This window comes from Poeciliopsis prolifica, unplaced genomic scaffold (assembly GCF_027474105.1).
Source record: "Poeciliopsis prolifica strain line A6 unplaced genomic scaffold, Auburn_PproV2 SCAFFOLD001, whole genome shotgun sequence".
Classification (NCBI taxonomy): domain Eukaryota; kingdom Metazoa; phylum Chordata; class Actinopteri; order Cyprinodontiformes; family Poeciliidae; genus Poeciliopsis; species Poeciliopsis prolifica.
In genome coordinates, this window is record NW_026562376.1 from 2,484,240 (window position 1) to 2,507,392 (window position 23,153).

The window sequence follows — 23,153 nt, forward strand, 5'->3', positions numbered from 1 at the left end:
GTCAGAAATTACCCTGTTGATTTCTGAAATTAATCATTAATCTCAGATTAATTTCTCAGAAATTTGTCTGTAAAACCTCAGATTTTTAGATTTAAGCTCAGATGTTTTCTAGAACAAATATGGAAAATGGTTGATTTTTTTTTTTTTTGGAAACTTTCTAAACTTTATAAGTTGAAAATGTTTTACTTTTGAAACTAAGAAAATCTCAAATTTTCTTTCTAGAAAATTTGAGATTTTTCAGTGGAAATAAATTTTTCTCTGCAGTGGCCTAAATACACTTTATGCAAGATATCAAACATATGTCACATGCTAGTGAATTAAAATAACTTCTTTTGTCCTTTATGTATTATTTTTTATCTCGAACGTGTTTCTGCAAAAGTTTGATACGATCAGTTTCTGATCAGAAGCATAAAAGAGGAACCACGACTCCGGATGACGAAGAATCTCGTCGAATGTGAAAATAGAGGCAGTTATTCAAAGTTTTAACAGTAGCGATGTGAATAATGACGCCATTAAATTCTTTATATTACAACGTTAAGGAAATAAAGAAACATAAAGAGCCTTAAATCTGAAGAGAAACTACCAAACATCAGAAAATATAAAACCTGAACTCCAGACAAACTGCTGAAACGTTTGCAAACAAAACATTTTAAAAAGTAACATCAAACGCTGCTGTAAAAAAAAAAAAAAAAAAAAAATCCAACAGGAGCAAAAACTATGAAAGTTGAACAAGAGATTCCCCCAAAATAATAATACAACCCAGAACATTTTGATACAATCATCTCAAAACACAAACAAACCTTTTTTATTTATTTTCAGCAGAACTTAATCGGACGTTTAGTATTTTAAATTAAATCCCTTTCTTGCTTCCTGTGCTCCCTCCAGGAGAGCAGAGCTGATCCGGGTCCAGCCCAGAGTCACACACCTCAGACCCCAACACACCGATACACACGTCGCCGTGCAGCATGACATGTTGCTCCTGCAGCCGCTAGTCTGCAGGAGCAACACAAAACAGGAAAACCCAACCAAACACGGAGAAAGTCGGACCTGAGTGAATTGGCCCTAAAACCTTCAATTTAAACCAAATCGGTGTCAAACGTTTGTGCTGCAAAATTTTATTTGTGCCACAATCATTTTAAAGATGTGATTAAATGCCCGGAGAGGTCATCAAAGGTCAACGACAACACACATATTTAAAAAGTCTAACAAATATGGTGTCAGTCAACAGCACTAGTTTTGTGCAGCAAAAAGTTCATGTATCCAATCAAAATGAACAAAATCTAACAAATTTGATCTAAATTAATTGTGCTAATTAATTTAGATTAATTAATTGAACTGTGCCAGGTTTGTGCTGTAGTTTTTTGTTTGTGCCACTAATATTTTAAACGTACTAATTAGAGATAATCAAATGTCAATCAACTGCACTGCTTTTGTGCAGCATACGTTTTTTACATTTTTAATACGTTTAAAATGACAGAAAAACATTTGCTGCGCAGACGTTTGACACTGATTAGGTCGGATCTGAAGGAGGAGGGAGTGAAAGTTGGTGTATTTGAAATGTTTCCATGATTCTGCCTTCAGCTCAGATCTGAGGTAGAAACGCTGCAGAGGCGACGTTCCCTCAGCCGCTGCTTAAAAATGATTGGTCGTTCTGAATCGGCCGTCACCCGAACGCCTCGTCGGAGAAAAGTTTCACCCTGTTTTTAAATCTCCTTTTGATTGTTTATTTTGAACTCAGCCGATTGAAACCTGACTGCAGCATGACGTTAAAATGAAGGATAATACTGAAATTACAGAGTCTGAAAAGTGAAAAGCCAAAGTTCAAACTCCCTGGTTTGGCTGAGCAGCTGCTGCCGCGGTGAGGAAGCGTGAAGCTCTTCCTGCAGTCAGTCTGAGGCTGAAGCTCCGGTTTGTTGGAAAGTTGAACGTTTCTCCATCAGCGTTTCACCGACTCGCTGGTTCGTTCCTGCAGGTGAAAACGCTTCCAGCAGGTCAAAGGTCACCGCCTCTCCGTGGTTCATTCTCCTGAGTCTTTACTCTGAGAGTGAGGAGTGAATTTCAGCCGAAATGTTCCTGAGAAACGCAGCAAAAAACACAAGTTAGAATTAAAAATGTCCAGATTAGATACAATTATCAGTTAGTTGCACCAAAAACTAATCAATATATCATCCATACATGACATTAAGTCAAACAGAACGTATGTTTTTAACTTGCAACAAATGATTGAGTGTTCACTAATTAAATGCTTTTATTGCAGTTCTGGTTTTCTTATTTTAAGTAAGGAGTTGGATCATTTGCATCTATTAATGCATTTCTAATATTGAAAAAAGGCTATAAGAAAAATCTGCCATGTTTGAAAACCAAATTAACTTTATTCTCATATTATTAGTGTTGTAATATTTTGACATTATTGTAGAAAAATGACATCATTCTGGTATTATTTTCATATTTCATTGTTTTTCTTCCAGTTTCTCTCACCTTGCTGCACTGAGTCCATCGCCGGCTGCTTGCAGTCCTCGGCTCGATGTCCGCCGCCGCCGCAGTTGTAGCACGACATGTTTCCTACCGCACGCTTCTGGCCTCCGTTTCCCACAATGCCGTGCGGCTGGTAGAAGCCGAAGCTCTGCTGCTGGTCATGTGACGTGGGGCTCTGGCGGTAGAGCGGAGGCGGGACCATCATGGGGTAGGAGAAGGGCGGGGCGGCGGCGCTGGAGGAGGCGATGAGCGGGCTGAGGTGGAGCAGCGGCCCCAGGGTGAACAAAGATGGCTGCAGGTAGCCGGCGGCGGCGTATCCAGACATCGCCGCGTACGGGCTGCAGTTACCGTGGCAACCGCAGGAGCTGCAGACACACACAGAGGCGTTATGATTGGAGGAGGGCGGCGCGGATGTGGGCAGGGCGGGGCTGGAGGGAGACTGGTAGTACTGGTTCCCGGCGGCGTTGGCGGGCGGGGCGGATGAGGCGGGGGGGTAGATGTGGTACCCGGTCGGGGAGGAGGACAGGTGGAAGAGGAGCGGCGGCTGGGAGACGTGGTGCAGGCTGTTGGAGGTGGAGGTGAGGGCGGAGCTTGTTTCCACCATCAGACCCACGGCGGCGCCGGGTCGCGTACGGGACGCCGCGGCCTCCTGAGGGCCGCCGTCCGCCACGCTGAGCCCTGAGAACTGGCTCTCCAGCCGCGCCGCCACGCCGACCCCGGGCCCCAGGCTGAACCCGGATCCTGCCGCCACGGCGCCCAGCGGCTTCGCGCGGTCGTCTGCGCCAAGCGGCGAGGGGCGTGGCTTCCTGGGGGAGGACAGGACGCGAGTCGGGAAGCTGGGCTGCGGCGGGAAGGCGGTCTGCAGGACGCTGAGGGGGAGGTGGGAGGAGCAGGACGGGGGGTGGAGGGGCGCCGGGTCGGTCTGAACCGGAAGAACCTGAGCCGTGGGACGGGACGGACCGGCAGAGCTCAACAGGAAGCGCTCCTTCTCTGTACCGCCGGCGGCGTTCGGACCTGAAACACAGAACCACAGCATGAGAAGAAACCCTGATGGAACTTCAAGAATAATTTATTGATCCCAAAGGGAATCAATAAATAAATTAGATTGTTCAGTAAAGTAGGAATGTCATGTTCTGTTGGTTCTTTACGTCTGGAATGTGAAATACGTGTTTTTATTGAGACATAATGTCCGTCTGTCATCCCAACACGACTGAATGAAGGAAATCTGATCCAATCGAGATGCAGCTTAAAAGTGACTAAACATGTTCATTAGATTTTTCTTTTGCACAAATTCATCCATAGGTAATTGAATTTTAACTGTTAAAATCCAAATAAAGTAAAACTGATACTAAAGTAGGTCCTTAATATTCCTCTATTTAAGTTTTTGTTTGTTTCATGTAGGATTAGCATAAAAGTACGACTTTATTCTGCTGATATTCTGACATTATCCTTGTATTATGTCAACTTTATTGTCATATTTCTGAGACTTTATTTTGGTGATCTTATGACTTTATTCTAATAATTATAAAAAATCATCGTATCTTGGCCCTAATATTCTGCTGTAAGCTTGACCTGAATTCACTTGTCAAACAAGATGGCCGCCCTGGACGCACTATGGAAACACAAAGCATTTAAAATACAGGTGACCAAAAGATCTAATGAATGAATAAGGCCGGTTCGTTGCCTGGCTCTACTTACGGCCCACAGCGTCTCTGCTCCTGTCGAAGGCCGAGTCGCAGCAGAGCGACATCCAGGAGGAGCTGCTGTCTGTGGGCATCAGGTGAGGAGGAGGAGCAGGAGGAGGAGGAGGAGGAAGAGGAAGATGTGGCACTCCGTCCACCTCCACTCGCAGCTCTCCTGCACAATAGTTCAAAAAAAGGGTTTTCTGCAAAAACCTTTAACTTTCACACTTTAATATTTCCCTAAAACCTTGCTCTGGTAAACATATAAACATAATATCAACTAATCCATTAGGAATAAATGTAAATATTTAGAAGGGAAATAAAAAGTTATTATTTTTTAAATATTGCACTATACGAAAAGCACTGACTTCAGTTTTCTAGGCCGATTCTAGTTACGGCTTTTTGAAGTTTATAAACTTTTGTTTCTTGATGGCTCAAGAATTTGTTACATTTGTGGTTTTCTTTCACATCGCACTTTGTCAAACGAACCAAACCCTTTGAGCAACCTGTTCCCCTCCTCGCCTTTTGGTGGCGCTGCACCAAGAACCTCCGAAGGAAACGACACAAAAACCTCTGAAGAAAACTGAGCGAAACTTCCTTCCTCACAAAATGCAAACAAAAATGGAGAGACGTTTTGGTGGTTGGAGGATTTCTCCTTTGTCTTGATATAAAATCACGTTCCTTTTCTCCAGTTAGCGCTAGACTCACACGGTTGTTTCAGTTGTATTTACCCAGAATGCTCTGCGCTATAGTTCATTTCCTGCTTGTGGAAAAACCTCTGGTCCACTTGCCATTCAAAAGGCACCAGAATTTGCCGGTTTGGTCCTCATCAGAGTTCAGTTACACATTCACACCTCCCCAAACGACCCAGACTTTCTACACGAACGAACTCAGTAGTTTGACACTGCAGTGTGAAAGACAGGCTGAAAATGTGACAGACATCGCAACTTTGGTCCCCCACCGGAGTTAAGACATCCTTAAATGAACTATTCTTTCTGTCTATATTTATATAAAGATACAACCTGTTTTTGGGTGTGGCGCCTCGTATCGCCTCCTACCTGCAGTGGAGGTGGGGTGCACTGAGATTCCCATGTGACTGGACGGTGTAACCCTGGCGATGCCGCTGCAGGGCCGCTTCTCAGTCTTCATCTCCCTGCTGCACCAGAAAAGACGACTTTTATCCACCAGGGGGAGACACTGTCCACTAAATCTGTCAGCTTGGTTCTAATTTAAAAATGTGGAAAAGCTGCTGGAGGACATTTCTATTTTCTGCTTCCTGTTTGAGCACAAACACACACACATCCCCACCTGGCTGGAAAGCTGCTGACGCTGACAGATGAAGGAAATGATGCTCAGGTTTGGACTCACTAAAGGGTTTTCCTGCAGGTTCAGTTTTTTTTTTTTTCCGTTTCCACACACATTTCCAACCCGTTCAGTACATCTTATCTCTCTGATCCGCAGCAGCCAGTTAACCATTGACCGTTTATGGACTCTAAGTTCAGCTTTTGCACCTTTTTTATCGTTGGCCGATCAGCCAGCTTGTTACCCGATAACGGAGTTCAGGCCAAAACCAAACGTATCTCAGATTGAAGCAGATTGACACTTCAGCAGATTACTTTAAACATTTCCTGATGATAAAATAATAATTTGAACCCTGAATTGTATCTGAACTTCACCGCAGAAATTAGGAAGCTTGACGAAGAAAGATAAAGATCAATCAATGTTTTTAAATAGATATAATTTTAAAAAGGCAGTTTTCCAGTATTTTAATTAAATAATTGTGATAGATTATTTAAAAAATTGCCAATTGATTTAGTGATCAATTAATTGTTAACTGACGAATACAGATTCAATTAAAGGTAATTTGCTGAAAGAAAAACATACTCAGAGTTGTAATTAAGACCAAAATGTGCAGAAAATATAAAAAATTTCCAATTAGGATAAAAAAATCTTTTGTCTGTGAATTTGTTTTACCCAGAATCTTAAATGCAAGGTATCGATTTTTTGTACAGTTTAGGCTTAATTACTGCTGTTAGAGTCTGTATAGTCCACCTAACGATTAAACAGTTAACCGTTAATCACGACTGATCCGATTAATCGTTTTGACCCTGAGTAAACGTTTTATTAAGGAGGACAACAGCCCTGAAGCAGAAGCTTTTCTGAGCTGTTTCCTGATTTCCTGACACTCTTTTGCAGCCGAACGCATCAGACAAACCGGATCTCCTGCAGCTTACTCTGCTGACTTTTGAAGCTCCAGCTGAGTCTTGAGTTTCTTCTTCGCTCCCTGGGTCAAGTCGTACTTGTTGAGGTCTTCCTCCGTCAGCGCCAAAAACTGTGCACAAACACAGATCAGGACGTTTCTCAGAAGAGGTTAGAATATTTCCCTTGCTAATTAATGCAATAGAAACAGAATGTAAACAGACCTCCTCCATGGTGAGCTGTTTGAAGACTGGGTAGTACTTATGGAGCCGGAGTTTACGCAGCCAGTCCAGGATGCCGTTCTGCTCTGGCGTGTTGGGTTGATTCTGCGTTAACTGGGCCGGATGGGACTGGGAGCGGGGCAGGGAGGGGGAGTGGGACACCTGCTGGGAGTGGGACAGGTGCAGCGACTGGGTGCTGGGTGGAGGGTGGAGGTGGTGCATGGAGGGAGGCAGCGGCGTGGGGGGAGGCAGGAGGGAGGACAGGTGAGGCGGGGAGCGGGTCAGAACCGAGCTGTGGGTGCTGACCACGGGCTGGACGCTGGCCACCCGGTACAACGCCCTGAAAATAGAGCAGGAAGTGACCCAGGTTCATCTGATACAGAAGACTTAAATGGGCAGCTTGGTGTTTTCCAGGCACATAGTGCCATTTTATAGCATAATCAAGTAACTATGTTACCTTCAGTTTTTATGAACATGATATATATGTTAAATATGACTTAGAAGAAATTTGGCTTCCTGTTGTAACACCCTGAAATTGGGCCTCTGTCTCTTTAAGAGACTCCTGCTCTGCCAACATTACAAAGGGAAGTAGCTCCTATAATGAACTCAGTAGATTTGCAGTTTCAACAGGTGTTTGCTAATTGCTGCTGGCTAGTCTGAAGGAACTCGGTGGGGGAGGAGCTTCACCTTGAAGGCCGAGCTAAGTCCACCCAGCTGGATGGTTGTCATGCAGATAACAGGATTTCTCAAACTTGCATGAAAGAATCAAAAAACTCCAGATTTATTTTTGATGATTGAATAATGATGTAAAGCTTTTAAAATATATTTTGCATAACACTTCCCCTTTAAAATGAAAAGAAGAATCAGAATCATCATCCCATAAAACACATTTTCCATCCCAGATCACCCTTCTACATCAGCGACTAGCTCACTCTTAGTATTACTGATGTTAGGAAGAGCAACTGTTGACTGGTGGTTTATCACCCAGAAACCTTTGGGGTCTGCAAGAATGTTTACCTGTTAGCTCCTCTGTACTGCACCATACAGCCGGGGTCTGAAACAGAAACAAAGACTTTCATCAACTAGTGTGTTGGTGGAAGAGCTTCCCCCTGACGTTGCTCACAATGCTGCAGCTGAGAGCTGCAACAATTCAGAGGCATAAACACTGAGACACATGATGATCGGCAGCTATAAATACACTCTGAGATGAAGTCACACACACACACACACACACACACACACACACACACACACACACACACACACACACACACACACACACACACACACACACACACACACACACACTTATTGCGTCTTTCTATCTTCATAAGGACTTTCATTCATTCTGCGCCATCTTAATAGGTTAGCACATAGCAGAACCCAACAAAAAGCTTTGAGATCAACAAACAAAATATATTTTTCTCTTAGAAAAAAGTATATGACCAAACTGAATCAACTTACTAGATCAACTTGTATGAGATGGAGAAGAAAAATCTACCAGAAAAGTTGCCTCAGATCTTAGACTATGATATAGTTAATAACTACTTAATGAACCACATGGAGGATCTTCGCAGCCTGAAATCCTCGGGCCGCTTGCATGTTATTGTTTACATCCAGACATTTTGTGCCTGAGCACAACCCTGGAATCTGTCAACAAATAAAACCTGGAGATGCAGGTTTTATTAATTTGATGCAGTGAGCAACAACAAATGGAAAATAACAGAAGAACAACTGAAAACCACTCAGAATCATTTTAATTTTTTTAAATGAGTTATATTTATTGCACTTTTTAAATAAAAAACTGCTCTAAATATTGATTCTAAAGATCAATATTTAGAGATATATTTAAACACAACGTAGCTATAAAAAGCCATAGTGGAAAGTCCAAAGAGCCACAGGTTGCAGAGCCCTGATGTCACCCAAAAACAAATCTGAGTAACTGCATTTATGTTTAATTACCGCCATATTCCCAATAGTTCATAAGCAGTACCGTACAATAGAGCTGAAAAAAACTTTTCCCACCGTCGGTGAAAGAGGTCCTCTGTATGTAGTATATTTGAGTAACACACACCAGTATGAGGTCATCCCAGTCTGGTGTCCCAGTCTGCCGCAGTGAATTCCCACACCGGACCGAAATAGAGCCGGTCGGCTCCGTCCGACACCTCAAACAGCTCAGAGCGCCGCGTCGCCACGACCGGCTCTTCCTTTCCTCATCCCAAACAAACCACACAGACTTCCTGCACTGCAAAACGCACTGCGTAGACTTCACTTAAAAAAATCATGCAAACTTGATGCCTCAAAAAAAAATCTATATTTAGAAATGTTGGTGGGTTTACACAACTTAACTAACTTAATCATTCTGAATAAATGGTCTGTTTCAAGAAGCAATAAATCAATTAATGACAAATTTAAAGTTTGTTGCTTTTGTCCCATCCAGAACTTTCTAAAGGAACATTTTGTTTAGAGATTTCAGAAATCAATAAATTTTGTATTTATTTTTAATATTTAAAATGTATTTTCAGTTCCAGTATTAAATGTTCATTAGAAATTAAAGTTTATTGATGTTTGAGAATGTGTCTTTGCATTATTGCACCATGACTGTTATATTAGTTGAAAATATAACAACACAAGTATTAGTAGCTTATTTAAAGCTCAGATTAATTTCTTCATGGGGAAGATTTAGAAGGAAAAGGAAAGCCTTTCATAATTTAGGGGAAATAAAATTGGAATTTAAAGCTTTAAAATCAGAACCACAAAAAAATATTTCGTATATCTGCATCAGAAATCAAGCAATAAAACAGTTTTGAGACAATTAATAGTTGTTCTTAAAATACCCAAATTTCCACTAAACTTTATATTTTGGTCCGTCTGATGTCATTTTTAAATATTTATTGATTGATAATTTGATCAGTTGCTTGAGTAGACCTCTCTATTGAATGTGTGGATATATTTCACTGCTGTTCTCTTTTGCTTGCTGTTATTTTCTGTCTAGAACTGTTTGTTCTTTTACCGGCATTCCTGGTCAAAGTAAGTCAAATAATTCTGGTGGAAACATGGCAGGACTTACTGGAGGATGAGCAGGTGGGGAAAGCCGGAGGTAACCTGGTGGAGGGAGGAGACGCGGGGCAGCTGGGGGTCAAAGGTCGGCTGGAGGTGAAGAACAGCTGGACGGAGTGATGCTGCAGGACGAGGCTGGGCAGCGCAGCCAGACACCTGGGTGGAGCAACACAGCCACCCAAAAACCAGCATGACAGTGAAGAGAAGACATATAGAGAAGGGAAGGTTTTTAGTGTCATTATCTAGATTTAATGGATGCAGAATGTCGGCTTACACTTTTAGAAGTGAAAGTTGGGGTGAAAACAATTTGATGTTTGGTCAAAAGAGGTTTCTGCACTGACCTGGTGTCGACCTCTGCGGATTGAGGGAGGAACTTCTCCAGTCCATCGTCAGGAAACACCTGAGAGAGCTAAAACAACAACATTCAGCACGATTAAATCAAAACTACACAGTTTACTGCACAGTATCACTCTATGCTGATGACACTTAGATTTTTACACAAAAACCTGAAACGTGACAACAATAATTTCACCTAAAGCAGAGGAAAATATTCTATTAATACAAGAAGAAGAAGTTAGAAATTAGAAGAAGTTAGAAATCACCAAATCCCAGAAGCCCAGATTACTACCAGATTATTACCTGGGATATGAGCTCTGCCACTTCCTGTTGAGTTCTGACAACAGATGATGTAAAACCGTCGGACCAGCCCACCTGGAGAGGCAGAGGAAAGGAGGAACGCAATGAAGGAAAACAGCAAACAACAATAAAAAAACTACCTTATTGGAGTTGATCTACCTCAAACACATATTCGCTGCCGTTCTCTGGCTTGTGGATCGCTCTTCTGAGCACCACCCGCTCAATCACAGCTGCAAGACGCACACATCAGTTCACAGACCAGTAAAAACACACAGTCAGTATAAGAGCTGTTCCACTGAAAAAAAGCTGAAAAACACATCCCACACCAGCAGGTGGCGATAAAGTCAATATAACTGACATGCTAAAATATAGAGAAACAAAATAAAATGCAGGATTAAAAATTCCATGTTTTTATTTTGAAACTATTTTCAAACCTTCCCAGGCTTTTTTTTTTTAAATACTTTGTTTTTCAAATTCAACTTACAAATCAATCATAAGTAACCAAATTTGGGTTTCTGACAAAAATATTTACAAAATAACCCCTTCCAAGTCAAATTGGCAATCGTACACAATACTAGTATCTTCATATTAATAACAGAAACAATCAAATTAACCACAATTAATCGATTATTTGTGGTTAATTGTAAATAAAATTTTCTGAAAGAATAACACCTCAGCAGTAATCAAGCCAAAAATGTAAATAAAAGCAAACAAAACTGGATGACAAAAGTTGTCAGACTGATGCTATTTTGTTTGCAGAAACTTCATGATTCACATGATTTCATATTATTATTCATATTATTATTTCATATTCATATTAATTGTTGTAGTTACCTAAAAATTTGTCAAAAAACTAAAACTACTACTAAGATTAAGAACTAATCAATACTTAACTATAAAAACCAGCAAACACACTATGAAAATGAATTAGAACTAAATGAATTAGACAAAAAGTTAAACGAATCAAAACTAAACTCAATGGAAAGTTATTGCAAGTACAAATGTGTGTGTGGCTTTTGGGCGTGAAGGGACAAGCTGCTGAAACGGGGATAAAGAGGGTTTTCTAAATGCTTTGTGTCATTTTACATCAGCAAACTGTTTATTACCTCCTGATTTTATTACTTTACAGCAACAGTTTCATAGAGTGACAGAAAAATGAAACAATCAGCTGCTGGAGAAACTAAACAAAAAGCAACGAGACAACACGGATCGAAACAGGTTGCTCTGCTGTTTGCACGCTGAAGGTTTAATGTCGGTGACAGCTATGCAGTGTTAGCAGAGGTGACATAGTTGAGTGTTGTGTTACAGATCGGACACACTGGCGTAAACTCTGACACACGAGCTGCTCAACGGGTCACTGATTTCTAATAGCTGATAATGGAAAACGTCCCTCTTGATCAGTTTGGCTTCAGAAAGATTCACATAAATAAAAAACAAGCTCAAATGATTTAGCAACAAAGTTGTAATAATAAAATAATGAAAGAAAAAGTTGTATGACAATACAGTCAATAATATGACAATATTATTCACCAGAATTAATTGAATTCTATTTTCAAACCTTCAATATTGCCAGAATAGTTGCAAAAAAAAAAGAAAAAAGTCATATGACAATAAGGTTGAAGTAATTTTAGAAAAAAGTTATAAAATTGCCATAATAAAGTCTAAATGATATAAGAAAAAGTTGTATTAAAAAAGTATTTAAAAAAACACAAAAAATGTTAGAGCGTTGCCAGAATAAAGTTGTAATAATAAGAGAAAAAGTTGTTATATTACTGTAGTAAAGTCAAAATAATATGCAAATAAAGTTATAAAATTACCAGAATAAATTCTAAGTCATATGAGAAGAAAGTCAGAAAATTAGTATAATAAGTTTATAATAACTCCAACATAAAGATAATTAAAACGAGGAATGTTGGGCATCTTGTGAAGTTATATGTTGGTATTGGTTTTAAAACTAGGAAATACTTCATCTTTTAACACATCAGCATCAAATCATGATGAGATTTTGAAACGATCGTTGAATCACCTGCGTTCATTTGGAAGAAAGAATCACACGAACTGACCTGCAAATTTCATATCAACTTTATTTCGGGTTAAAATGTTTTTCCTGCTGATAACGATTATCTTTTCATAATTACATAAATATTCCCGTCACAATAACAGAATTTGCTGGACGATAAATCGACCCAGAACTTATTGTGATAAATGATAATATTGTTGTTTGGAGGCCATTTTCAGCACGTGCTTCTCTGCACGTGGCAGTTGGTGGTTACCATAGCAACTGATAGCCCCGCCCCTTTTATCTGTTGCCATCTGTTAACCCGAATCGGCTACAAGTATTACATTTGAGCATATATTTTAGACAAATTTAATCGTATACAGGGTTTCATGTGTAATTTTGCTTAATTTTAATTTATTTTTACAGTAACCGTTGAAACTGTCACAGTAGCAATTTGTGTTATTGTGATAAAGAACAATGTTTTGAGACCATTTTTAAGTAATATAGTAGTAATGATGGCATAATAATTCAAAAGACATTCTCAAACATCAATTAACTTTATATTCTAAAGAACATTTAACACTGCAAATGGATTTCAAGTATTTAAATAATTAAACAAAAACAACAATAAAATGAATGATGAAGTTTCTGCAAACAAAATTGTCCTTCGAGTTGAAACCAAAACATCAGACTGACAACTTTTATCATCCAGTTTATGGTAGAAAGAGAAAAAAGAGAAATCGTGCAGATGGAAATTATTTAGCTTGTTTTAAATTATAAATTGATTTATTGATTAATTGAGTCTTTTTCAAAACATTTTCTGTCATTTGTAATTTCTTTCTTTCTTAAAAACTAAAATATACATTTTATTTTGAAGCCGTATTGTCCAGCTCTAGTTGATGCTGACTCTATATTTTTGTGTCAGAACCTCGCTGCAGTTTTCCCGCCCAGCCCCGAGGGCCGCATTCTTTCTGCTTGTGTTCAGACGCGGCAGCATGCTGCATCTTGCTCACATGTTTTTTTAGGTTGTCTTTGGCAGCTGCTCACCTTTCGCTGATTTCTCCTGGCGGCTCCTGCTTGCATCCTGGACCTGCAGGGGCGGCGGAGGAGAGCGGCGCTCTGGGCGAGGGGCCGGCAGCTCCTGGTGGACCGCCTGCTCTTCGTTTCCCAACGCTGCGCCGCAAGACGGGCCTGACCCCGTCGACACCTCTCTGCTCTGGTTCTGGGGGTCAGAGGTCAGGAGAACACATGAAATATCAAGGTTTACAAATGTCAGCAAACAGAAGCATTATCAGGAGCTTTTAATGGATCTGATGGACATGAAACATGACAAAATGTTTGAGAAAGAGACATTTTCATGTCCAGGTGAAACCAAAGAATTAAAATCAAATAATAAATCAGAGGTTCTGTGCAGAAGTTGTTTTTTTCTTTTTTGGACAATGTCTTCAGAAGAAATCTTTGTTTTATATATATACATATGGCAATAGACACATGGTCACTGTGGATAACACATCTGATAGAATATTCACTGAACCGCACAGCATTCTGGGAGATGGAGGCAGAGGAAAGGTTTTAGCTGCTCAAAGTCTCACTGCAACTTTGAACTAACTGATTCATTCTTTGGTTGCCTTGCAACAACCTGCTGAGTCACTGGAACAGCAGCAGTTTGAGGTTTTTTCACTGCGACTCGTAAATGCTTAAAAATCAAAAACAGAGCCGAGGAGAGAAAACTGTGGATGAAACAGGGAAGGTCACTCCTTCAGTTTGGCAGCATTTATGGTATTTAAAACAAAACAAAAAATCAATAATTAAACTGCAGCTTGAAAAAAAATATTTTAAATGCAAAATATTTACATTTGTTGTGAAATTTTGACTTACTTACAAACATTCTGCTCTGACTCAGAATGTTTGAGTCTACTCCTGTTAACAATTGATCATTTACTAGATTATTTGACAATTATTGCAAAAGTCAATTAGTCTGATTAACTGATCCATCCCTAAAACATTATATTAGTATTTTTATCCAGTCAAGTACTAATAAATATGAAAAGGTTGCAACAAAATAGGACATTTTTAGTTCACAATTCCATATGTTTCTTTTCACTTGATCTGAAAAGCAGATTTATTATTTGTTATAATGATAACTTAATTATCTGAGGCATTTCACAAAGCCAAAAAAAAACATTCAGCTGCTAAATATACAGCAGCGATTCCATCTCAGAGAAATCCGAAATGTATTCAAGATATAAAAAAAGTGGAAAAATGTAAAATGTGTTAGCAGTTTCTAAATGGAAAACTGAGATAAATACGTCAAGAGGGAAATAGCTCCAGTGATTGCAGCAGATTTCTTTCCACCAGGGTTTTTGCTTTTGAGGTTGATACACATTTGCTGAAAACTGATTGTTAACATGTGGCAAACTTGCACCACAAGCTGTTTCCAATATCAACAATACCTCAACTGGTTATGAAACACTCCCAGACCCGAATCCAGGACTGTTGTCGAGTTCAGACACCAATAAACCTAATCTGAACTGCAAATGTTATAAACTAGCTAGCTGATATAAATATATATATTTTTTTTAGTCTTTCCATCCAAAGTGCGTCAGAAATTCCCTACTTAAAATGCTGAGTCATCAGAAATGAAAATCCCAGATACAGTGCGTGCTGTTAGCAGAAATCCTCCAGCCATAGATCTGAAAACAATTAAGAGTGCTACCGCCACATCCGCATGTTCCTGAGCCCGCCTGCCAGCAGCCTGGAAGGAAGCAGAGCTTCGAGGTAAAATGGGGAACAAACATTGGAAGCTGAATTAAAAGAAACTCCAGGAATAAATTTAACAAAAAATTGTGGCTTGAAGCTATAAAAATCCAGATTTCTGGTACAGTAGCTCCTCCTTTCTCTCATATAAAAGTCAGCTGTTAATTCCCACACAGGCTTTGTTTTTATTGCCCTATAAAGCGTCCATATAATGGGCCGATTATGCAGGTTTCAACTGGCCTAGTAATGTTGTAATATGTTGCATATGCTGTGTTTAAACTACCGCATTGTTTCAGCATAAAAACCTCTCTGGAGTCACTCAGCATCCAGCTGCTTCCAGTTAGTCAAAGGTTAGGAGAGATGACTTGAGAAACGGAGAGACAAGAGAGACACGAGTCACAACAGCGGAGAGATGGGACGCAGCAGGACTCAGCAGGATAACAGAACGACGACAGAATATTTGGTCAAAATGGTTAAAAACCGATCATTAGAGTTCAAACAACTTCATAAAAACAGTAGTTTATTGCTCTCGAGAATAAAGGCGTGCTAACACAAAGCAAAGGCAAAAAAACCCGTCATGATTTCAACTCCAGGATTTATCAGCCTGGCGGGCTGCCAGGATTAACGAGACATCCCGTCAGGCTAAGTGTCATGTTATTTATTTTAAATAGATTTAGTTTAAATTTATTTATGTAAATTTATGTAATGTAATCTACTTACATTACATCAAAGCAATTTGCTTTGTAATAAAGTGATTCTGATTAAAAAACATCTTTACTGGAACGGAAGCACAATGGTGGCATAAATGCTCTGAAAGTGAACTAAGGAAAAACTTCCTCCCCAACAATCTGACTGACTGGTGAAGTCATACAGATCTAATCTCATCTTTTCAGATGAGATTAGATCTGTTCAGATGAGATTAGATCTGTTCAGATGAGATTAGATCTCATCTGTTCAAATGAAATTAGATCTCAGCTGTTTAGATGAGATTACATCTGTATCTAAACAGATATAGTTATAAAATCAGAAGTCACAAATGTCCCTCCATTTTCTTACCGCCCAAAAAACCTGCATTTCTCTGGTTAACCTGTGATATGCGACGGTTCTGGATTTAAATAGAAGCCCGCCGGTCGCTTCAGAGCACAGAGAGATGGAAAGACAGCCAAAGAGAGAGCACTTATAACTTCCTGGGGATTCACTGGAGACTCACACACACCACAGAGGGTTGATTTCAGCACTGAGAAATGTGCTGACCTGCACTAAGCAGGAGCCAAGGGCAACAAAACACTAAATACAAGCGCTCCTCTGAGCCGGGTACTTTCCCTGCATCGGACCGACTACAGACTGTAAAACCGTGTTTACGTCTCCATCAAGTTAAGCAACAAATTAAATGTTTTGCCTTTGAACTTCTCTACAGTCGTTGTTTTTCCTCCCAGTTTTTGCTCCTTTGACCCTGTGCCGGATGATCCGAAGGGTTAAAGGAGCGGCTCGGTTTCCGGCATCATCTGGAAATCCCCTCCTTTTGCTCCCACTGCGTTCTCCGTGTTTTATCACATCCCGGCTGCTCGACCACATGTGGGTTGAAACGACAGCCTCCGCTTGTCTTTTATTAACAGCATTTTGCTCCTGAACTCACTTCTTTTCCAAATATTGCTCACAGCGCTGCAGGTTTTATAAAACTTTCTTCCTCTACCAAATTAAATGTGGCTGATTTATAACTTGTACAAAGTAACCAAACAGGGATGCCTATTAAAAACACAAAAAATCTTTTATTTTAAGTTAAATTTAGTTCCTCCATCTCAATCCTGTCATGATTCTACAGCTGCAGGAGTTTGGGAATCAAAGGAAAAATTAAAAGTTTGCTTCCTACCTTGTGCCAGTAGCAGGTTGGCAGGTAGGTGGTGCTGGCGTTGGGCACAGCGGCAGCCTGAGGCACGGCGGCGGCCTGAGGCACGGCGGCGGCCTGAGGCACGGCGGCGGCCTGAGGCACGGCGGCGGCCTGGCGGTGGAAGTGGGAATGAGGCTGCACACCATAGCAACCAGCAGCTCCATCACTGCCAGCTTCTGCTGCAGCTTCTCCTCCTCCTCCTGCTCCTGCTCCTGCTCCTCCTCCTGCTCCTCCTCCTCCTCTGCCAGCCTGGAAAAGGGTGGTGGTAGCATCATGCTGTGGGGCTTTTTCACTGGTTCGTCACACAGAGGGGACGAAGGAAAACTTCTCTTCAAAGATTCAACATTCCTTTAAATTATCAGCCAGACGGATGAAACGTGTCGAAGATCCCAAACACACAGAATGAATGAATCGATTATTCAGATGATTAATCAGATTTTAACAAATTTTATTTAATCACTTATGCTGATTTTATACAACATAAGTGAATAATTTTTTATTTTTGGATTTTATGTATTTCTAACAGTGCATGAAATAAGCTTAAGTGGATAAATAATATTCTTCAATCCAGTTTCACCACAAAAATTGATAGAATAATTGATTTCTAAAATAATTGCGAGCTAATAATTGCCCCAGCACGGGGCACCCCAGGGCATCGTTTTGGGACCAGTTCTCATTTAACATCAACACAGATTATTATTACATTTTCTGAAACATTTTTTGCAGATGACACTCAGATTCTCAGTTCTTCAAACCGACTGAGATAGTTGATAAAGTTTTGTTTAAAGACTTTTCCATAGTAAGAGCGCTGGTGTGAAAACGAGAGCTTCAGACAGTTATTTATGCTTTTGTCTTGTCTAGATTATTGCAAAACTTTTCCCACATGTGTCAACTCCCAAATTAAACAAACAAAAAAATTATTTCCTGTAATAATTCTGACAATATTCTGTTGGATAACAATTCATATTTGTTGCAACTTTTATTTGGTGAAGCGCTTGGTGCGTTTTGATCTAGAAAAACTTAAATCTGTCAATATTTTATTTGGTTATAAAATAAAATTTAATGTAAATTTAAAAGTACACAATACAAAGTTTGAAATTTTACCTCTAACTCAAAGGGAAACATAAACGCAGACGTATCATTTCCAACTTTCCCAGCTAAGTGTGTAATTTTCCAGTTGAATAAGTAACAGTGGAGGTGAGTTACTGCCTGTTCATGTCTCACCTGTAATTAGGTACAGAGGAAACATGTATGCTTGCTTAACTCCACCTACTTCAACTAAAGACGCGTTCCTTTCTGCCAGAGACGGCTGGACCTGCAACTAACAATTAATTTACATATTGGTTAATTTATCCATTATTTTGATGATTAATTGGTTAATCAGTTAAAATAATCAGCATATTCTGCTGATTTCTCATTTAGTCCTTTTTTTTTTTTACATAAAATACTGGAAATACATAAAAGATGTAAATACACCAATAATTGACTTCTTTTTTTAAATAGAAAATAAACATTTTATTTACTAAAATGCAACAACATGGCATTCCTTTAGTAAATGCTTGATAATTAAAAGCTAAAAAATATGTTGTTCTTTCAGAAGTTCACCTTTTCCTGGCGATGCATAATAGCTAACAATTAATTGATTAGTAAATTAGTTGACAATTATTTCAAAAATGTATTAATCCAATTCATTGTTTCAGCCCTAAAACATCATATTAGTTGATTTTAATTTGTCTGGTCCCAAAAGGGAAGGAAAAGGAACATCAAAATAGAAATTTGATGTTTTTTGATTCACTGAGAAACAGATGCGTCATTAATTATAAGGAAGACATTTTATTGTTTGAGCTGATTAAATCCCATTAATCGTTTAAGCTGCAGAGTTAAACTTCCTTTTAAGAAGCTCTCTGAGAATTTTGATCCAAACTTTAAGATTTTGATTCGATGCAGCTGTTGCACTGCTGTCATGTTTAGCTCCACTTTTTTCCTTTTAGCTTCAACTGTTTTTCACATTTTACTCTTTTATTTGACCTACATTTAAGAAATGCTCTCACAAAGCTTTTCAGCAGATGCATTAACTTTGCAGCAGCCGTGTTTTTAACTCCCAATGCCTTTAAAAAACCTGACAACTCCTCACATTCAACATGTTTTCTGCTCTGGTGTCATCACTGTCTTGTATTGTTGATGTCATTCACACCACAGACGCTGCTTTCACTTCCTCTTGCAAAAGGAACAACACTAAGAAAAACCATGAAAACACTTCAGTTGTCTGTAGAGGAATTTCCACAGAGACACAAAAGCAGAAACTAAAACGAAGGATTCTGGAACATGAACGTGATATTCTGTCCCAAAGCAACAATAAAAATCACAGTGTGATTCCTCAGACTTCCTGGGAAACTGCAGCAAATATTCAGTGAAATCTATTATCATTTTTATTGACTGTGCTCAGTCTGGTTGTTTGAAGATTATTTTAATCAGACAGGACTAAATGATTTAGATTAAAACCTGGTTGAAAGCAGCTGAGTTTGAATCAAACCTGTTCTGACCAGACCGCTCTGTTCTCAGACGTATTAATATATTTAAAGCTAAAATTAAAAACAAGTTAAATGTAGGCTGTGGAAATAACAGAATGAATCATAGGAGGCATTGATGGATGATCTGATTATTAGATGACTAAAAGGACACAGAGAGACGTTGGATAATAAATAATTATAAATGGATAATCGGTCCCGGAAACACATTTTTCACTTTCTACTCTTAACCAGATGTGGAAAATAAGGATTAAAATCCCATATTCTTCAGATATTGTAAGAGGTCTCTGTGTTTTGTTGTTAAATATTGTATATCCCAGGAACAATTATTTTAGTAATCAATTAATCATCACATTATGCAGATTTTTCATTTAATGACCAAAACGTGTTTTATCAAAAACAAAAATAAATAATTCAGTTCCTTTTATAAATAAGATAAATATTTTATTACTATTTTTTAGCTGCATCTGCACAACTTAATCAATAGGATTGATCTCTTTACTAGCTTTTGTATTGACCAATTGATAATTGAATAGCAATGGGTGATTAATGGGAAAGTTTTTTTTTACAGAATTTGAAACAGATGAAGTTAAAAACTTCTGCTTGTGGAGTTCTGGGTATAATACATATTTACAGATAAAAAATGTAAATATTAAATGCAAACTGTTCATACTATTGTTTGGTTTAACTGCAGCTCTGAGTATCTTGTTCTTTTAGCAAATAGTATTTTTTGAGACTGTATTCTCCACTTAATGATTCATTGATTATTAAATTAGTTGACCAATATTTTGATTATGAATTAATCACGATTAATTGTTTCATCGATGGTTGCGTAACACTTTCTTCTCAACATTAACAAGGTGTAGGAATAATTTGCTTACTATTGTTTGGATGAACTGATTAACTATTGAATAGCAAAAGGTGCCAAGTATTAAGCCTAATAAGCAATAAATCAATTCATCGTATGTTAAATTAAAACAAGCTCAATAATTTCCATGTGTACCATTTATTGCTTTTCTCTTATACCAGAAATTTGGATGATAAAAGTTTTCAGCCCATTTTTAAAGGACAATTTTGTTTACAAAGGCTTCACAATTAATTTTATTTATTGTTATTAATCTTTTATTGGTTTATTTTGGATATTTAAAAAGTCTTCCAGTTCCAGTATTAAATGATCAATAAATTAGAGTTTATTGATCTTGTATTGTTATGCCATTATAATCATATTACCTATAAAATTGTCTTAAAATGACAAAATTATTGTTTATCACAATTACTTCTGGAAGAATTTATCATCCAGCAAGATTTATTACTGTGACTTAATTACTGCTGAATATGTTGTTCTTTCAGCAAACTGCACTTTTTCCTGTTTCTGTGTCGTCCAGCTAATGATTAATCATTTCTGCATCACAATTAATCGTTTCAATACTACATCCTATTCAATTTGATTCATTTTGGAGCTAGTTTATTTACAGAGAAGATTTTGTCATTATAAAAGTCAAATCTATATATTTTTGTAAGATTTTGACTTATTTTCTTCTCTGAATATGTTGTTCTTTCAGTAAAACGCATTTTTGTATTTGTTTACTCCAGTTAACGATTAATCAAACACTATATTAGCAGGATTCCTCCCCCTTTGTGTCATACTGAATTTGATTCATTTTTGAGCTGGTTTGTGTCCATATGGACAACACCGACCTTTGACCTCTGCCCTCACCTGCAGGATGTCCTGGATGTGGCCCAGCTGATGCCTCAGCACCTGTTTCTGGTGGAAGTTGAAGGCTGGGTGGTTGCAGGCCATGGTGAACAGCAGCAGGAACTGCTCCTCCGTCCTGCCGTCGTTCAGCGCCAGCCCGTAGTTGTTGATCACCGTGTCGATGTGGGTCAGGGTCCGGTACAGGACCCCCGCGGCCTCCCGGTTGTCCGTGCCCAGCAGCGCCAGCGACACCAGCAGCTTGCTGCGGACCACCTCGTCCGTGACGTTGGTGAGTCCCGAGAGGTCGGCGGGGTTGTTGGCTTTGATCTCCGCATCCCGCAGGGAGTGGTAGTCCTTGCGGGCCAGGTCCTCCAGGCAGGAGCCGAGGAAGCGCAGCTCGATGGGGACGCAGAGGTCCAGCAGGCCGCAGAGGAACTCCGCTCTCTGGGCGGAGGTGAGGGTGGAGAACCAGCGGTACACCCCCTCTCTCTGGACGCAGCTGCGGCTCTCCACCATCCTCTCACCTGGAACCACCTGGATCAGAAGAACCTGTCGGCGCTCACATCAAAGGGAGCGCGCGCGTGCGTCAAAACTTTCTGAACTTTCTCCAAACTCCTGAGTTTGTTCCCAGCGGAGGGGAATGAAAGAACAACAAAAGTTTCCTTTGTTTTCGGACTTCTTCCACAGTAATCCCGGCAGGGTCTGCTGAGGTCTTGCCGTCCGGACTGGGTCACCACCGGACCTCACGCTTCCTCACAATCCGGCTGCGGACAGTTGGAAATTCTTGGTCTCGTTCAAGCCGAACCGAGCAGAGACTTCGGAGCGGAGCGTCCTCATGGTCCCGGATCAACTGTTTCAACTGGGACAAAGCTTAAAAAGCAAACCCGGAGCAGCCTGGGGCTACAGCCCGCTGCAGCTGGGAATGGCATTTGAACATTTCAGAGACATTACCTCACCAGACGGGGCTGTGCGCGCAGGTCTCAGCGGTAAAAGTTCCGAGTTTATTCACCGTTCAGCAAACTGGAAGTTTAATCCTGCCTGAATCCTGCCATGACTTCAGAAAGAGAGGAAAAAAAACAGCTGTGAAGAACATTATCCCAGCGCTGGCCCACGGAGAGGTATGGTCTCCTCTGATTGGCTGACCGGACAGTCAATAATGAGATCCTGCGTTCTGATTGGTGCAGAGGTATTTCCGCTACCTGCCTACTCCACATCTTTTCTCATGGCCTTCATAAGTATCTCAGATGAGTTTCTGGCTCTTGGGTAACTGAGGAAAGTCGCTTTTAAACACCAGTTTTCTTTATTTTTCACCAATAAATACATAATAACTCATTAGAAATCTGATTGACTTAGGCAGAAATGTAATAATATGGAGACATTTCTTTTTTTTTTATATCAGATTTTTGTTGTGAAATTATAGTCAACTCTCCACTCATCCATCCATCCATCACTTTACCACTTGACCTGCTGCTCTTCTCTTTTCAGGAGGACTGGACCTGGTTCTGGTCGAAAGCCTCCTGGACACCGAATTTCTGCGTCAGGTTTTTAATCTGACTCAGTTTTTTTTTCTTCACCAAAACTTATTGGAAAAACATCCAAACTTCAAGAGATAAATTCCCGCTCTGTCTTCATCCAGCTCCGTACTTGGGCTCCTTCAGACCTCTGAACTGGAGAGAAACTTTAAATAATTTTAGCTTTACCTAGAGCGGAATATTAGTCATATCATTAACAATAATAAATGCATTATTCATTTAAAATGTTGTGGTTCAGATCTATGTCCAGAAGATGGCGCCAGGTGTCTACAGTGAAATCTAATCAAAGCACACCTGCTGCTAAAAGATGATTTACATTCTCAGAAAAATAAACATAAGACCACAAAATATGACACTATTTAAAATATAACGTCATTGATCAGATCTACCACATAGATTTATATTTTTTTCTCACGTTTACTTTTTTTAAAGGAAAAAAACCTTCATAAGATCACCTTTTGTCTTCAATCGTCATTGAAC

At 39.5% G+C, this 23,153-nt stretch overlaps 1 protein-coding gene across 1 annotated transcript; it reads right to left on the reverse strand.

The window, feature by feature from the left end:
• Positions 1 to 362: 362 nt before the first annotated feature.
• Positions 363 to 22,285, reverse strand: zcchc14 (zinc finger, CCHC domain containing 14). Its single transcript, XM_055033416.1, has 14 exons — positions 21,163 to 22,285; positions 16,900 to 17,166; positions 13,320 to 13,494; positions 10,433 to 10,503; positions 10,277 to 10,348; positions 9,979 to 10,046; positions 9,648 to 9,793; positions 7,595 to 7,631; positions 6,581 to 6,917; positions 6,392 to 6,489; positions 5,216 to 5,313; positions 4,174 to 4,332; positions 2,479 to 3,489; positions 363 to 2,073 (listed from the first exon to the last, which is right to left on the reverse strand). The coding sequence occupies exons 1-14, from the start codon at positions 21,655 to 21,657 to the stop codon at positions 2,018 to 2,020; spliced, it is 3,090 nt and encodes a 1,029-aa protein (XP_054889391.1). The 5' UTR covers positions 21,658 to 22,285; the 3' UTR covers positions 363 to 2,017.
• Between the last annotated feature and the right edge of the window lie 868 nt (positions 22,286 to 23,153).

What these genes read in the sequence shown, in the direction of transcription:
- zcchc14 (XM_055033416.1), bottom strand. Translation starts at nt 21,657, where the DNA reads ATGGTGGAGAGCCGCAGCTGCGTCCAGAGAGAGGGGGTGTACCGCTGG. An exon ending in CCCCACCTGCTCATCCTCCA is followed by an intron (nt 7,632 to 9,647) that starts GTAAGTCCTGCC and finishes TTTCTGTTTCAG; the next exon opens with ACCCCGGCTGTATGGTGCAG. An exon ending in GCACCCCACCTCCACTGCAG is followed by an intron (nt 4,333 to 5,215) that starts GTAGGAGGCGAT and finishes ACTATTGTGCAG; the next exon opens with GAGAGCTGCGAGTGGAGGTG.